General features: G+C 50.7%; 1 protein-coding gene across 1 annotated transcript in view; it reads left to right on the forward strand.

The window, feature by feature from the left end:
* Window positions 1-666: 666 nt before the first annotated feature.
* The window catches only part of LOC142251194 (transmembrane 9 superfamily member 2-like), a 175669-nt gene continuing 159646 nt past the window's right edge, over window positions 667-16689 (forward strand). Inside the window, exon 1 of the mRNA XM_075323765.1 lies at window positions 667-894. Within this exon, the coding sequence (XP_075179880.1) occupies window positions 757-894 (138 nt within the window). The 5' untranslated portion in view covers window positions 667-756. The remainder of the gene's footprint in view (window positions 895-16689) is intronic.

The raw sequence follows: 16689 nt of genomic DNA on the forward strand, positions 1-16689 counted from the left end.
GCACTGCCACCAGTCATCATTACGCCGGCGCCGCTTTCTGACGCTCCCGCCGTCTCCTAGGCAACAGGCCTGCAGCCTAGAGGAGGAGTGTCAGAGTGAGGAGAAATGTCTCCTCTGCTCCAACACAAATGTATCTTACTAATCTAATTTATCACTAGAAACAGTTCACAGCAATGAGACGTGTATTTTACATGTGTTAAGATATTTATCCCTACATAGGTGGGAGGCCCCTGCATGGTGGGTGGCTCAGGGTCCGGGATCCTTCGCCCCCCCTAAATTCGGGCCTGGTGAGGCCACCGATTAGCTGCAGCGGTACGCAGATTATAAGCAGTGACCTATAATTTACCGCGGCGCCCAGGATAGCCAGGCCTGCTGGGCGTCATGTGACTGACGTATAGCGGTAACCTAGGGGTTCACTGATGTAGCATTGCCCTGGAGTCACCCTTGGCCAAGCCACCTATAGTCTCATGTAACCACTGCGGCCATCACTGTGAGGATTTCCCCGCAGACCGGTCAGAGCTGGCTCCTGCACCGTCCACACCGCGGCTACAGGGGGCGCCCTCCAATGCAGAAACAGCTGCCTCCTGAGCGAGCCGCATCCCGCCACAAGCGCAGGCTGGGGAGAACGTGGACGCGCACGTACGTCATGACGTCACGCGACACGTAGAGCCGAGCACCTAGCAGCGGCGCAGCGTCACGGGGTAACGCCATCGTCGTCACCCGGAGTCTTCCTGTACGCTCGGCTGGAGGAGTAGGATGGCGCTGTCATCAGGACGGAGGCTCCGGGCGCCCGCGGCGCTGCTGCTGCTCCTGTGCTCCGGCTCCGCTTTCTATCTGCCTGGTTTGGCTCCTGTGAGTTTCTGTGAGGAAGGAAAAGTGAAGGATAACTGCAAGGTGAGTGCGGGGGGCGGGGCGCAGGTGCGGAGTGCCGGCCGCGTCCTGTGCAGTATCGGCCTGTCAGAGGCTGGAGCAGGCGGTGTCCTGCGCACCCTCTCCCCCGGTCCTGTGCTGCTGGGGCACCTCCTCTGCTTCCCGTCCTGTTCTGCCGCTGGGGCACCCCCTGTTCTATCTTGTGCTGTTGAGGTACCTCCCTCCTAATGCTGGGGCAGCCCCCACCTCCTAATGCTGGGATACCCCCTCTTTATCTTGTGCTGTTGAGACACCCCCCCTTCCTAATGCAGGGGACCCCTCCTACCCATCCTGTGCTGTTGAGGCACCCCCCCTCCTAATGTGGGGGCACCCCCCATCCATCCTGTGCTATTGGGACAGCCCCCCCCCAATGCTGGGACACCCCCCTCTTTATCTTGTACTATGTAGAGGCACACCCCTACCCATCCTGTGCTGTTGAGGCAGTTTACCACCTCCTTTTCCTAATGCTGAGGCATCCCCCCCCCCCTTTCCCCGTCTTGTGCTGTTAGGGACACCCCCCCCCCTCTTGTTATGTTGAGGCACCCCCCTCTCCTAATGTGGGGGCACCCCCTCTCCCTGTTCTGTGCTGTTAGGGCATCTCATCCTTTCCTGCTGCAGGGGCTCCCCCATCCATGTCCAGTGCTGCCGTTAGGGCAACCCCCTCCTGTCCTGTGTTAAGGCACCCTCCCCCTCCCTGTCTTGTGTTGTTGTGGCACCCCGTCCTGTGGCATCCTGTCCTTCCCGACCATAAGTGCCAGGATTATTAATTATTATAGCGCCATTTATTCCATGGGGCTTTACATATGAAAAGGGTATACATAATAGGGACAAGTACTATAATCATAAACAATACACGGAACAGGAGGAGAGGACCCTGCCTGCGAGGACTCAGTCTACAAGGGATGGGTGAGGATACACTAAGTGAGGGTAGAGACAGTCGTGCGGCGCTGTATCGGACATGATTGGGACCCCTGTGCTTGCACTGGTGACTGCTTTTCTTCGGGTGCCACATCTGCACATTTTCCATTGACCTCTGTAAAGTTTACAAAGACAAGTAAACAAGCAACCGTCCAACTCTCTTCTAATAAGTTGTTTATTCCTCCAGTTGGTTGTCTCAGTATGTATTAGCGGTGATGGAGCATATGCAGCGCTCATAGGCTCATTCTCACTGAGCTTGTAAGTGCTGTTCTGATGTTGGCCGGGATTGCTGGGTCGTGCAGTTAGCCTTGATCCCGGCAAACATCCCCTGCACTTGGCTCTGTAAATGCTGCGGAGGCAAAGCTGTTGGGAGTGCACGGTTTGGGTCAGTAGGGCGACCATGGATTCCCAATTTTGAAATTTTTTTTCTAGTAATACCTATTATTGCTTCAGGAAATTTGTGAATAAGTTTTCAGTCTGACATTGTCCGATCAGTGGTGTGAGCAGAGGATCGGTGACGCCGCACGAGGCACAATGCGGCGTTTAATGGGACACTCTGGTCTACATGACCACCCGTCCACTGGATAGGTTTTGATTGTTAGTCAGCATAGATTGCACTGATCGTCAGTAGTTGTGCCTCCATGCTCCCCCGGCCAGGAGGGTTGGTAAGTTCTGGTCATATATGCTCCACTAATGCAGTTATAAGGCTGGTCTATGCTTGGATGCAAATCTGCAGTCCCTCTATGTGGACCTATGTGACTGCAGACTTGTGAATCCTCACAGTGAGCAGTGTGCACCCTGTCAGGATTTTCTGGGAGTGGGTGATCATGTACTGTCGGGAGCAAGAAAATTCAGGAATCCGGCACAGCATCTTCATAAAAAAACAAATTTTATTGATCCATTAAAATTTAATAAAACGGACAATACGCGTTTCGGGGACACCCTTGTTCACAATCCGTTCCTGTCGTGTTGGGAGCAAGTATACAATTTACATACTTCTGCCCACGTTCCGACTAGGCTGTGTCCTGCTCAAGTCAGACTTGCTGTCACCTGCCTGCCTGCTTCCGGGACCGGAGAATCCTGACGCTGCGCACACTGTACGCTGTGAAGATTCACAAGTCTGCCGTCAGAGTGACTAGAGACTTCCACCCAAGCCTGGACAACCCCTTTAGAGGCTGTATAGCATATCTGTACATGGCAGAGTGCAGTGTTCAGCCGTCTTCTCATCTTTGAGGTCACCATAACCTCTCCGTTCTGCTCCTGGCACGTCCTACCTATAAAACTCTGGAGAAAGGAGGGGAGAGGCCGGAGAGAAACAAATAAACTACTGAGGCTTCTAGTGTAGATAAGTCATATAATAACCGGAAATGGGATGAGTCCTCCCTCGTACTATGAAGTGCTGAAGCTTGAGGAAAACTGGGGTGCAAGTCCCCCTCTTCTGGTGATCGATGGGGGTCCCACTGACTGATGAGATGAAACATAAAAGAAAGCTGTAACTGCTTCTAGGATTCTTTTCACCGAGCAGAAAGAGACTTGCACAACTGTGTTTGACCCTTGGATTGCCGCTCGTCGATTCTTCTGGAGCGGTGACGTCAGGATCATTGATTTCCTTATAGGCAAATTCTTCCAGGAAGGTTGTGACGGTTTATTTTCTGAGCTGTAAAGTTACTGTAGAAAGTATCTAAACCTCAAACGTCATCCTCGTATTGAGGTTCTCATGATAACTGCAATGCTCAGAATTCCTGTAGCTCCTGTGAACCCGACTTATATTTCCTTTGTACCTCTATAGTGATCCAAGTTTGGTTCTGTTGAGCTAAGGCTACTTTCACACATCCGGTTTGAGCAGTGCGGCTCAATCCGGCTGTGAAACCTATGCAAACACCGCATCCTTTGCATAAGTTTTTACATGCGGCACGTCCGTTTTTTTCCGGTTGCGGCACGCTACTGAGCATGCGCAGTGGAAGAAACCGCATGCGGCGGCCGGATGCGTTTTTCCGCATCGCGCCGCATCCGGTGTCCATAGGCATGCATTGAAAAATGCGCCGCAGCGGCCGGATGCGGCGCAATGCGGGTTTTTTTTGCCGGAGCAAAAATCGTTGCAGGCAACGTTCCATCCGGCCGCGGCATCGGCTAAATCTACCGCATGCGGCAAAAACCGGACCGAACGCAAGCCCATGCGGCACAATACGGCACTAATGTAAGTCTATGCAAAAAAAAACGCAACCGGCGGAAAAAAAAACGGTTGCGGTTTTTCTGCAGAGTGCTGAATTGTGCCGCACTGCAAAAACCGGATGTGAAAGTAGCCTAAGGCTACATGCGCATGCTGCTTCTTTTTCGTGTTCACAAACTGCAGCCAAAACTGCACCTTGTCAGAGAGAGCCTGGAAATGTCACAAAAAATGTAGGTGCTTTTTTTGGTGCGTTTTTGCTGCTTTTTTGGTGCGTTTTTGGCTGCAGTTTTGTCAACAATTGTTTCATGTATTTTTCAGTTCAAACAAGCCCATAAAGCTTGTTGAATTGAAAAAAAAAAATTAGAAATAAATTAATAAATTAAAAAAAACTGGCGTGCGGTCCCCCCCAATTTTAATGCCAGCCAGATAAAGCCATACGGCTGAAGGCTGGTATTCTCAGGATGGGGAGCTCCACATTATGGGGAGCCCCCCAGCCTAACAATATCAGTCAGCAGCCGCCCAGAATTGCCGCATACATTATATGCGACAGTTCTGGGACTGTACCCGGCTCTTCCCGATTTACCCTGGTGCGTTGGCAAATCGGGGTAATAAGGAGTTATTGGCAGCCCATAGCTGCCAATAAGTCCTAGATTAATCATGTCAGGCGTCTCCCCGAGATACCTTCCATGATTAATCTGTAAATAAACACACACACCCGAAAAATCCTTTATTAGAAATAAAAAACACAAACACATTCCCTCATTACCAATTTATGAACCCCGACAAAGCCCTCCATGTCCGGCGTAATCCAGGATGGTCCAGCGCCGCATCCAGCTCTGCTGCATGGAGGTGACCAGAGCTGGAGCAGACACCGCCGCTCCTGTCACCTCCATGCAGCAAATGAAGACAGCCGTGATCAGCTGAGCTGTCACCGAGGTTACCCGCGGCCACCGCTGGATCCAGCGGTGGCCGCGAGTAACCTCAGTGACAGCTCAGCTGATCGCGCTACTGCGTTGAGCTGACAGGAGCGTGGAGGACGGGACTTTCAGCGGTGGCGGTGAGAGGGGTCCATCATCTCCCCTGTGCGGGGACAGCGGTACTTCGGGAAACACGGGGAGGACGGGACTATCAGCGGCGGCAGTGAGAGGGGGATGGAGATTGGCAGCTGAAAACATTGATTTTTCCCTCTCGCTGCCGCCGCTGATAGTCCCGCCCTCCACATCATCTCCCCTGTGCGTGCACGCTGGGGACAGTGGTACTTCGGGGAACACGTAGAGGACGGGACGATCAGCGGCGGCAGCAAGAGGGGGATGGACATTGGCAGCTGAAAACATTGATTTTTTCCCTCTCGCTGCCGCCGCTGCTGATAGTCCCGTCCTTCACATCATCTCCCCTGGGGACAGCGGTACTTCGGGGAACACATGGAGGACGGGACGGGACCACTTGCCTGACCTCACTTCCTGACAAATCACCTGCGTTTTTGGTACCAAAAACGCAGGTAAAATGCACCACTTTTGATTAGCATGCATTTTTCCTGCGTTTTTGATGCCCTCATTGATTTCAATGGGTGACAAATGTTGACAAAAACGCAGGAAGAATGAACATGCTGCATTTTTTTTTTTGTCACAAACTTTTGACAAAAAAAAACGCTGACAAATAAAGGTCCTACAAGTTCATCTTTGATGATCCCAGCCCATACCAGCACCCCACCTCCACCTTGCTGGCATCTGAGTCGGAGTGGAGCTCTCTGCCCTTTACTGATCCAGCCTCTGGCCCATCCATCTGGCCCATCAAGAGTCACTCTCATTTCATCAGTCCAGAAAACCTTTGAAAAATCAGTCTTAAGATATTTCTTGGCCCAGTCTTGACGTTTTATCTTATGTTTCTTGTTCAGAGGTGGTGGTTTTTCAGCCTTCCTCACCTTGGCCATGTCCCTGAGTATGGCACACCTTGTGTTTTTTGATACTCCAGTAACGTTGCAGCTCTGAAATATGGCCAAACTGGTGGAAAATGGCATCTTGGCAGCTTCACTCTTGATTTTCCTCAATTCATGGGCAGTTATTCTGCGCCTTCTTTGCCCAACACACTTCTTGCGACCGTGTTGGCTATTTGCCATGAAACGCTTGATTGTTCAGTGATCACGCTTCAAAAGTTTGGCAATTTCAAGACTGCTGCATCCCTCTGCAAGACAGGTCACAATTTTTGGACTTTTCAGAGCCCGTCAAATCTCTCTTCTGACCTTTTTTTGCCAAAGGAAAGGAAGTTGCCTAATAATTAAGCACCCCTTATATAGGGTGTTGATGTCATTACACCGCACCCCTTCTCATTACAGAGATGCACATCACCTGATTTACTTAATTGGTAGTTGGCTCTCAGCCTATACAGCTTGGAGTAGGACCACATGTATAAAAAGTATCAAGTGATCAAAATACTCATTTGCCTAATAATTCTGCACACAGTGTATACACGTGACGTAATGAGGATACGGCAGAAAAATCACATTCAAACGTTACAGAAAAACGTAGTGCTGGAGATGAGATCAATAACGCACATGCTCAAGTGCCACTATTCAGACAGGACTCTGCTGGGCCCTGTTCTCAGGATTGGGGGGAGTCCCAGCAGGTGGTCCTCAAACTGATCAGCAAATACTAGCTTGAAAATGTGGTACGTACGCTTTACAAGGGGGGTATCACTTAGGGTACTTTCACACTTGCGTTATTTTCCTTCCGTTACAATCCGCCCTTTTGGGAAACAGCGGAATCCGTTAACGGATTCCGCTGTTTCCCATAGACTTGTATGGTTGACGGATTGTACCAAAAGGAGCTGCGTTGCTTCCGCTGGGCGACGCTCCGTTGCTTCCGCCCAGCGGGAGGAACGCAGCATGTAACGTTATTTTGAGCAGCGGAATCCTCTGGATTTCACTGCGCATGCTCTTTTTTTTTTTTTTTTTTTTTTTTTTTTTTTTTAAATTATTATTATTATTATTATTATTATTTATTATTATAGCGCCATTTATTCCATGGCGCTTTACAAGTGAAAGAGGGTATACGTACAACAATCATTAACAGTACAAGACAGACTGGTATAGGAGGAGAGAGGACCCTGCCCGCGAGGGCTCACAGTCTACAGGAGGAGAGAGGTCCCTGCCCGCGAGGGCTCACAGTCTACAGGAGGAGAGAGGACCCTGCCCGCGAGGGCTCACAGTCTATAGGAGGAGAGAGGACCCTGCCCACGAGGGCTCACAGTCTACAGGAGGAGAGAGGACCCTGCCCACGAGGGCTCACGGTCTACAGAAGGAGAGAGGACCCTGCCCGCGAGGGCTCACAGTCTACAGGAGGAGAGAGGACCCTGCCCGCGAGGGCTCACAGTCTACAGGAGGAGAGAGGACCCTGCCCGCGAGGGCTCACAGTCTACAGGAGGAGAGAGGACCCTGCCCGCGAGGGCTCACAGTCTACAGGAGGAGAGAGGACCCTGCCCGCGAGGGCTCACAGTAAATCAAACTTTATTTTGGCTCGCGGTGGCCGAACGTTCAGCTGAGCGCCCGGCCGTCGGCAAGCGACAGCGCTCAGCTGAATGACCGGCCACCAGCATGCCCGGCCGCCGGCAAGTCACAGCGCTCAGCTGAGCGCCCGCCCGCCGGCATGCCCGGGCGCCGGCAAGTGACAGCGATCAGCTGATCACCCGGCAGCCGGCTGCAGGGAGCGATCAGCTGATCACCCGGCGGCCGGCTGCAGGGAGCGATCAGCTGATCACCCGGCGGCCGGCTGCAGGGAGCGATCAGCTGATCACCCGGCGGCCGGGAGCGATCAGCTGATCACCCGGCGGCCGGCTGCAGGGAGCGATCAGCTGATCACCCGGCGGCCGGGAGCGATCAGCTGATCACCCGGCAGCCGGCTGCAGGGAGCGATCAGCTGATCACCCGGCGGCCGGCTGCAGGGAGCGATCAGCTGATCACCCGGCGGCCGGCTGCAGGGAGCGATCAGCTGATCACCCGGCGGCCGGCTGCAGGGAGCGATCAGCTGATCACCCGGCGGCCGGGAGCGATCAGCTGATCACCCGGCGGCCGGGAGCGATCAGCTGATCACCCGGCGGCCGGGAGCGATCAGCTGATCACCCGGCGGCCGGGAGCGATCAGCTGATCACCCGGCGGCCGGGAGCGATCAGCTGATCACCCGGCAGCCGGCTGCAGGGAGCGATCAGCTGATCACCCGGCAGCCGGGAGCGATCAGCTGATCACCCGGCGGGCGGGAGCGATCAGCTGATCACCCGGCGGCCGGCTACTGGGAGCAATCAGCTGATCACCCGGCGTCCGGCTACTGGGAGCAATCAGCTGATCACCCAGCGGCCGGCTGCAGGGAGCAATCAGCTGATCACCCAGCGGCCGGCTGCAGGGAACGATCAGCTGATCGTTCACTATAGTCTGCCGCTGGTAAAACCGGGAAAAAAAAAAAAAAAAAAATCAAAACGAATTGCGTTGTTTTGCAGCATCCGTTGCATCCGTTGTGTCACTATATGCAACACATCCGTTGCATCCGTTACACAACGCAATGCAACGGATACCGTTCAACGCAAGTGTGAAAGTAGCCTTATACACAAGACGTCTTTAAGTCCACAGTGACTGAAGTGATGCAGCATTGGTAATCTATGCGTAACATTCACTTCTCACTGTTTTAGGCTATGTGCGCACTAGAAATGTGAATTTTCTCAAGAAAATTTCTTGAGAAACTTCTGGGAGTGGAAGATTTCCGAACCTCCGGAAAAAATCCGCACCAAATCCGCATGCGGATTTGCTGCGGATTAGCTGCTAATTTGCCGCGATTTTCCCAGGTACCTGCGGAAAAGAATTGACATGCTCATTTTCTCAAGAAATTTTCTCAAGATAATCTTCTCAAGGAAATTTCTTGAGAAAAATCCGCAGTGTACGCACAGCTATTTTTTTTTTTCTCATAGGATTTGCTGGGAAATGTCTGCACAAAGATTGCAGACATTTTTCAAGAAATTTCCGCAGCAAATCCGCGGGTAATTCCGCGGGTAAAACGGCCTAGTGCGCACATTGCCTTAGAGTATTTTGGCTCTAAATTTTATATCTTCATTAGTAACTAGACTAGTAAGTGCCATCTTCTGCCCATAAAACTTTATGGAAAAAGGAGAACGAGATACAAAAACAGGCAAAAGGCGAAACTGCAGAGGGCTTTAGTGCCAAGGGATTAACTGTAAAAAATGCGGTTTACAAGTCATAACAGCCGGAAAATGATTCCCCATCTACATGAGAGCGTGTGCTGAAAAGTTAGCTGAAAAACAAGTATGATATAAAGATTGACGGCATCTTTTAAATTAAAACAAATATTTTTTACATGAATTAGCTGTTACCTTACTTTTGGTCTGCAGTGTTCATTCCTTTCTGACCCTGGTATGCAGTTTGCAGCCTCCTGTAAATGTCTGATTTTAACCTGGGAGTGTCTCTGCAAGTAATATAGGCTGGATGTGAGGTTTCGGTCTATTCAATGGGCTGTTTTTAGCTTAATAAAGTTGGTCAACAGGAAGTGACGCTGCACCTGCCTCTCACTTCCTGTTGATTGCTCATTTGGTCCGAAGGTGTGGAGAGGGAAGTTGGTGATGATTGGACCCAGGGCTCCCGTGATGTCACGTGAGTCCGAACCGTGGTTACCGATAGCGCTGGAACGGCACCAGAATGGGATGGGAGTACTGGGTCTTTTATTTTAACTGGGGCGGACAAAGTAGAATCAGAAGGGGTTGTCCTCATATATTGGCCCATCCATTTAACTCATCAGCACAGCTTCTATCCTGCACTTATTGTCTGCTCATGTGCTTTCCTCATTGTGTGCAGCCTGGTTTCTCTGCAGTCCCTAAGATCATACATGCTCCCTCCCTTCTCCTACTCCTCTGCCTTCTGCTTTCTCTAACACTGAGAGAAGGGCAGAGGAGAGCAGAGAACTATCAGGAGCAGGACCTCTTATGTAGTGTTTTTTTTTTTTGTTTTTTTTTAATGAGCTCTCAGCTAATGGACTTATAGGAACATTTTTAATTAAAGGGCATCTGTCACCAATTTTTAATTCGCTCAACAAATGGCACAACCTTTATCTGCTGCTGTTATGCATTTCACAAATAATTACTTTGTCTCCTGACTCCCTCTGTATCCCAACCTTTTGATTTGGTCCCACACTGTTTTTAAATGAGGATGGTCCGATTCGATGGGTGTGCTGGTTGCAGCATCTCTTCCTCCTCATTACTCCTAAAAAAAGTTCTCTGGCTCTGATTGACGTGGATGAAACATTCTGCATTATCCATACAACTAAGGCTAAGTTCAAATTTCCATTGTTTTGTATCAGTCACATGCGTCGCTTGACGCATGTGACTGATGCGCTGTTCAACGCTGTACAACAGATGACAAAGAACAGAATTCTTTGTCGGATTCCGTTGTGTGCGGGGGGCGGAGTTCGGGGGGTGGGGGAGAGCGGGGCCGTGGCACTGAGGACGTCAGTGCCGCAGGGACTGCAGGACAGGTGAGTGAGTGTGTGTGTGTGTGTGTGTGTGTGTGTGTATACACATGCCGAATGCGGGAGGGGGCGGAGCCGAGCGGGGGGCGGGGCCAGGCGCTGAGGATGTCAGTGGCAGTGCTGCGGTCTGCATGGCTGGGGACAGGTGAGTGTATCAGTGAGTGTGTGTGTGTATGTATGTGTGTGCATGTATGTATGTATGTATGTATGTGTGTGCACATGCGGAGTCCGGGAGGGGGCGGAGCCGACGGGGGGCGGGGCCAGACGAGGGTGTCAATGGCAGTGCTTGTCTGCATGGCTGGGGACAGGTGTGTGTGTGTGTGTGTGTGTGTGTGTACATACATGTGCGGAGTGCAGGAGGGGGCGGGGCCGAGCGGGGAAGTGTCGGCCTCCCTGCACACGTAACCAGACTAAATATCGGGTAGCAAAGCACCCGATATTTACCTTGGTTACCCGATATTTACCTTGGTTACGGGCCTACACCGCTTAGCGCTGGCTCCTTGCACCGTAACCAGGGTAAATATCGGGTAACCAACCAAAGCTGGTGACGTGTGCAGGGAGCCAGAGAGCATGCGCAGCGAAATCCGACGGATCTTGCTGCTCAAAAAACGTTACATGCTGCGTTCCTCCCGCCCGGCGGTCAGTCGTTCCACGACTGATCAGTCGGGCGGAGGGTGCAACGCAGCATCATCAGTCACAATCCGCTGCTCATACAAGTCTATGGGAGCAACGGAATCCGCTAAACGGATTCCGTTGTTTACAAGAGCAGCGGATTGTGACATACATTTTAGCGTAAATGTGAACTTGGCCTAAACAAAATCTTGTGTCTGAGCAGTAGCATCGCCGGTCGAGCAGGCGCACTTTTCTCTGTCCTACTGCGGGCTTAAGGCCGCTTTACACGCTACGATTTATATGATATTTCGTCGGGGTCACGGTTTTCGTGACGCACTTCCGTCAACGTTAGGACATTGTTGCGCGTGACACCTACGTGTGACTCCGAACGATCGCAAATAGGGTGAAAATCGTTGATCGTTGACACGCTACTAAACGACCTATGTGCGATCTCAGCAAATCGCAACAACGATCTGGGCATGTCACATCGCTAACGAGATCGCTAGCAATATCGTTGTGTGTAAAGCAGCCTTTACACAGCGATGTCCTTTGCTCTGCCCATAGAAATCTCATGCACACAATGGTTGAAATGGAAAACTGCTTAGTTTTTTGTTTTTTTTTTTAAAGAAGCAGCATGTCAATTCTTGCAGTGTTTTTTTCACAATTGAAAGCTATGAGAGAGCGCAAGAAACGCCCACCGCTGCATTTTTGCTGCTTTTGTGAATGAAACTACCTTTATTAAACATGTACTATAGACAAAACCCCAGCAAAGCCTGCTTTTTTACTGCCTAGAGAGCTGGTTTTGGCTGCAGCAAAAACACATGAACGTAGCCTTTGACCCTGTGCGCACTTGCCGTTTTTTGCCGCGGATTTGCTACATGTTTTGCTGCAGAAAATGTTCATAACATCTCTGCAGTGAATCACCAGCAAAACCTATGGGAAAAAAAAATGCTGTGCGCACTAAGCGGATTTCGACAGCTGCATGTTTTGCTGTGGGATTCCCGCAGCAAAAACAATTGCATGTCACTTCTTTTCCGCACATCGCTGCGGGATTTCACTCCATTGACTGCCATGTAATCGTGAAATCCCGCAGGGAATAACGCAGGCAGCAAATTCTGTGCGGTTCACTGCGTTTTCCTGCGTTATTCCCTCCGATATTTTGCGGTTTACCTGCGGTAGTGTTCATCGCTGCCTGCGGTTTGCAGGGAAGTGATGTCATGACAGGAAGAGGAAACGGAGCAGAGTAAACACACACAGATCACAGACACACAGAGACATAGAACATACACACATCACTCACACACAGACATATAGCATACACATACAAATCAAACGGAAATATAGAAAGAAAACACGTGGGCTCCCATGTATTTTTACCTTCCAGCCGCAGTAAGCACACAGCGGCGGCCCGGTATTCTCAGACTGGGGAGGGCGAGGGGCAGGGTTAATGCCCCCCCTCCCGCAGCCCAGAATATCAGCCGCAGCTGCCCCGGGACTGTCGCATCCATTATGTGGCCGTACTGGAGTGTCCCCGGCTCTTCCTACTGCTGTGATGCGGTGGCAGACAGGGTAATAAGGAGTTAATGGCGGCGGATCGCCGCCACTAAGTCCAGGCTTGATCATGGCAGCGTCTATGTGACAGCTGACATGATCAACCCGTAAGTAAAGTGAATAAACGCACACCGAAAAATCCTTTTATTTTAAATAAAACACAAATAAGCCGCCTCGTTCACCCTTAACCCCTCCCAAACATACAGCTCCGGCGTAATCCACGTCCTGCGATGCTCGCATCCAGCCGCGACTGACACTGTCACAGCGCTTGAATGCAGCCTCACAGCGAGACAGCAGAGGTAACCACAGGGCATTTCCCACGGCCGGTAATGTGAACTCACTACCACTCGGGAGAAATGCAGCGATCTGTCCTCTATCCATCCCTCTATTTATCTTTCTATCTATTTGACTATTTATCGATGTCAGAAGGAAATGTTTTTTTTTTTTTTTTTCTTCAATGTGCTTTATTGCATTGAATGCAATAAAACACATGTACCAACCCGCACGCGGCAATACCGCGGTAAAACCGCAGCAAACCGCATGCGGTTTTCGGGTGCGGTTTGCCGCGTTTTTTTACCGCTGGTGCGGTAATCTTTCAGACCCTGCGGAATTTTCTTAAGAAAATTCCATTTTCCAGTGCGCACAGGGCCTTAAGGGTGCGTGCCCATGTTCAGTGTTTGCAGCGTTTTGGATGTAGCGTGTTTTCACTGTGTCCAAAATGCTGCGTTGTAAAGTACAAGCAGAATGGATGGGATTTCTAGAAACCCCGTGCCCACTGTGCTTGTTTTTTCTGCAGCATGTCAGTTGTATGCTGCGGATTCGCATGCGTCCTCCGTAGGGAGAACACAAGTGAGAGACCGCAGCACCCAAACCCTGATCGTGTGTACAAGCAGCTGCGGTCTCCTGCGGAGGAGACGCTCGGCCCCCAGGTCAGACCTGTTGCATCCAAGACAGTGAGTCCTGATCGTGGGCACATACCCTAAGGCTATGTTCACACACTGCGTTTTTTACCTGCGTTTTGGGTCCGTTTTTGCTGCAGAAATTTCTTGAGAAATTCTTGTAACCTTTCTGCAGACATTCCCCAGCAAAACCTATGGCAAAAAAAATTAGCTGTGCACACACTGCGTTTTTTTCTTAAGAAAATTCTTTCAGTAGATTTTCTTAAGAAAAAGAATGAGCATGTCACTTCTTTTCTGCAGCTAACTGCGTTTTTTGCCATAGATAATTGGCACAATAACGCAGGGAGCAATCAGCGGCAAAAACGCACCAAAAACGGACCGAAAACGCACCGAAAACGCAGGTGCGTTTTTGGTGCGTTTTTTTAACACAGGTGCACTCTTAAGAAATTTCTTAAGAAAAATCATTTTTCTAGTGTGAACATAGCGATGATGTGAGTATTTATAGGATGAGTTTAGGATGATGTGAGTATTTATAGGATGAGTTAACTCCTTTCTCAAAGACCGACCATCAGTGTAATTTTAGCAATAACAGCTCTGAAGAGGAGTGCTGACCCCACGTTTCTAATCTTTGGACTGCACTAACCTGGATGATATTTTATGGTCTTCTCTCCTCTCAAGGATATATTGGTAGTTATGAGGGAACTTCCTTATACCAGGAAGGCGAAGTCCAAAGTGTAATTACCAGTCAGTTAGTCGGCCAGGGCGGTGATAACATGATTCCAGGGAGCAGGTAAATGAGCTCAAAGATTAGCTGGAGTTCACCTGTATATAAAATGAGGTCATACTGGTTTATTACACAACTGATTGTGACGGGGCATAGGCCTCATAAATTCTCTGGTTGCTCTGTCGTGTGCCGTAGAAGTACATTCTATTCATTTTTACCTTGTGCGGCTTAATCGAGCTTCGACATCAAGTCCACCTATGGCTACAAGAGTTGGGTCAAGACCCACCTCTTCCGACAAGCCTACAATCTGCCGTAACCCTCAGTCTGCTATAGCACCACACGACCAGCTCTACCCTCACCTACTGTATCCTCACCCATCTCTTGTAGACTGTGAGCTCTCGCGGGCAGGGTCCTTTCTCCTCCTGTAGACTGTGAGCCCTCGCGGGCAGGGTCCTCTCTCTGTCCTGTAGACTGTGAGCCCTCGCGGGCAGGGTCCTCTCTCTGTCCTGTAGACTGTGAGCCCTCGCGGGCAGGGTCCTCTCTCCTCGTGTAGACTGTGAGCCCTCGCAGGCAGGGTCTGCTTTCCTTCTGTAGACTGTGAGCCCTCGCAGGCAGGGTCTGCTTTCCTTCTGTAGACTGTGAGCCCTCGCGGGCAGGGTCTGCTCTCCTCCTCCTGTATCATTCTGTGCCTAGTTTTGTTTGATTATTGTTCTTGTCCCTACTGTGTATACTCCTTTCACATGTAAAGCGCCACGGAATAAATAGCGCTATAATAATAATAATAATAATAATAATAATTTACCCACTAGACATCGGAGCTCCACTGCTTTCTGCATGTAATGAAGGCCCTGAAAGTGCAGGCTGGCCACAGCGCGTAATCACATTCAAACACAATAGGAGTAGAAAATCTCCTTTTCTTTTGCTTGATTGTGAGTCCAATAACCTGAACGAGCAGCACTGCCCATAACATTAGTTTCTGTCATATAACTTGCATTTGGGACATGTGGCCATAAAAGTAGTAAAAAGCACCCACATAATGGACGTCTGAATAACCTACGGGCTTCCCAATGGCTGTTCAGGATCCATTGTAAGCGCCGCTTTACACGCTACAACATCGCTAAAGCGATCTCGTTGGGGTCACGGAATTTGTGACGCACATCTGGCCGCGTTAGCGATGCCGTTGCGTGTGACACCTATGAGTGATTTTGAATCGTTGCAAAAACGTGCAAAATCGCTAATCGGTGACATGGGGGTCCGCTCCCAATTATGGTTGCAGCTGCAGGTACGATGTTGTTTGTCGTTCCTGCGGCAGCACACATCGCTATGTGTGACACCTCAGGAGCGAGGAACCTCACCTTACCCTGTGGCCGCCGGCAATGAGGAAGGAGGTGGGCGGGATGTTATGTCCTGCTCATCTCCGCCCCTCCGCTTCTTTTGGCCGGCAGATTGGTGACGTCGCGTTGCTGTCGAATGCATCTCCCCCTTGAAGGAGGGATTGTTCAGCGGTCACAGCGACGTCTCTGACCAGGTATGTGCGTGTGACGCTGCTGTAGCGATAATGTTCGCTACGGCAGCGATCACCACATATCGGCCGTACAACGGGGCCTGGAGCTATCGCGCTCGACATCGCTAGCAATGTCACAGCGTGTAAAGCGGCCCTAAGGCTCTGTGCACACTTTGACCCCATCTCCCCACAATGATCCAGGTAGGCTGCAGTCTGGAGCACGGAGTCATCTGTGCCAGGATCTAATGCAAGAGGAGGATGACCCAGCTTTACAGGTTTGCAATAAAATTAGTGAGGCACACAGCCGGTGTCTGCAGTAATAGCACTCCACGTGTTTCTGATGTCACAGCATCCTTTGTCTTGACTGTGACAGTTCTCTCATGCGAGGGCATGGGGTGCGATAGGTTAATGACAGTCTGCTCAGACTCTGCTGTTAGCGTTATTCACTGATTGTCTCGTATGTAAAAATTGGAGGACAGGTGAAAAGATGGGGAACTTAATTTCTCCATCTTCTCCATTGCCGGTTGCAGCGGATATCAGACTGCACTCACTCGGATTACATCAGTGCAGCCCGATGTTTCACACGCTTACACTCACTCTAAAGGGTGCTTTACACGTTGCGACATCGCTAGCTATTGCTATTGATGTCGCGACCAATAGCACCCACCCCCGTCGGTGGCACGATATGTGGTGATCGCTGCCGTAGGGAATATTATCGCTACAGCAGCGTCACACTCGCATACCTTGTCAGCGACGTCGCTGTGACCACCGAACAATCCCTCCTTCAAGGGGGAGGTGCGTTCGGCGTCATAGCGACGTCACTGAGCGGCCGTCCAATAGAAGCGGAGGGGCAGAGATGAGCAGGACGTAACATCCCGCCCACC

This window comes from Anomaloglossus baeobatrachus, chromosome 9 (assembly GCF_048569485.1).
Source record: "Anomaloglossus baeobatrachus isolate aAnoBae1 chromosome 9, aAnoBae1.hap1, whole genome shotgun sequence".
Lineage (NCBI taxonomy): Eukaryota > Metazoa > Chordata > Amphibia > Anura > Aromobatidae > Anomaloglossus > Anomaloglossus baeobatrachus.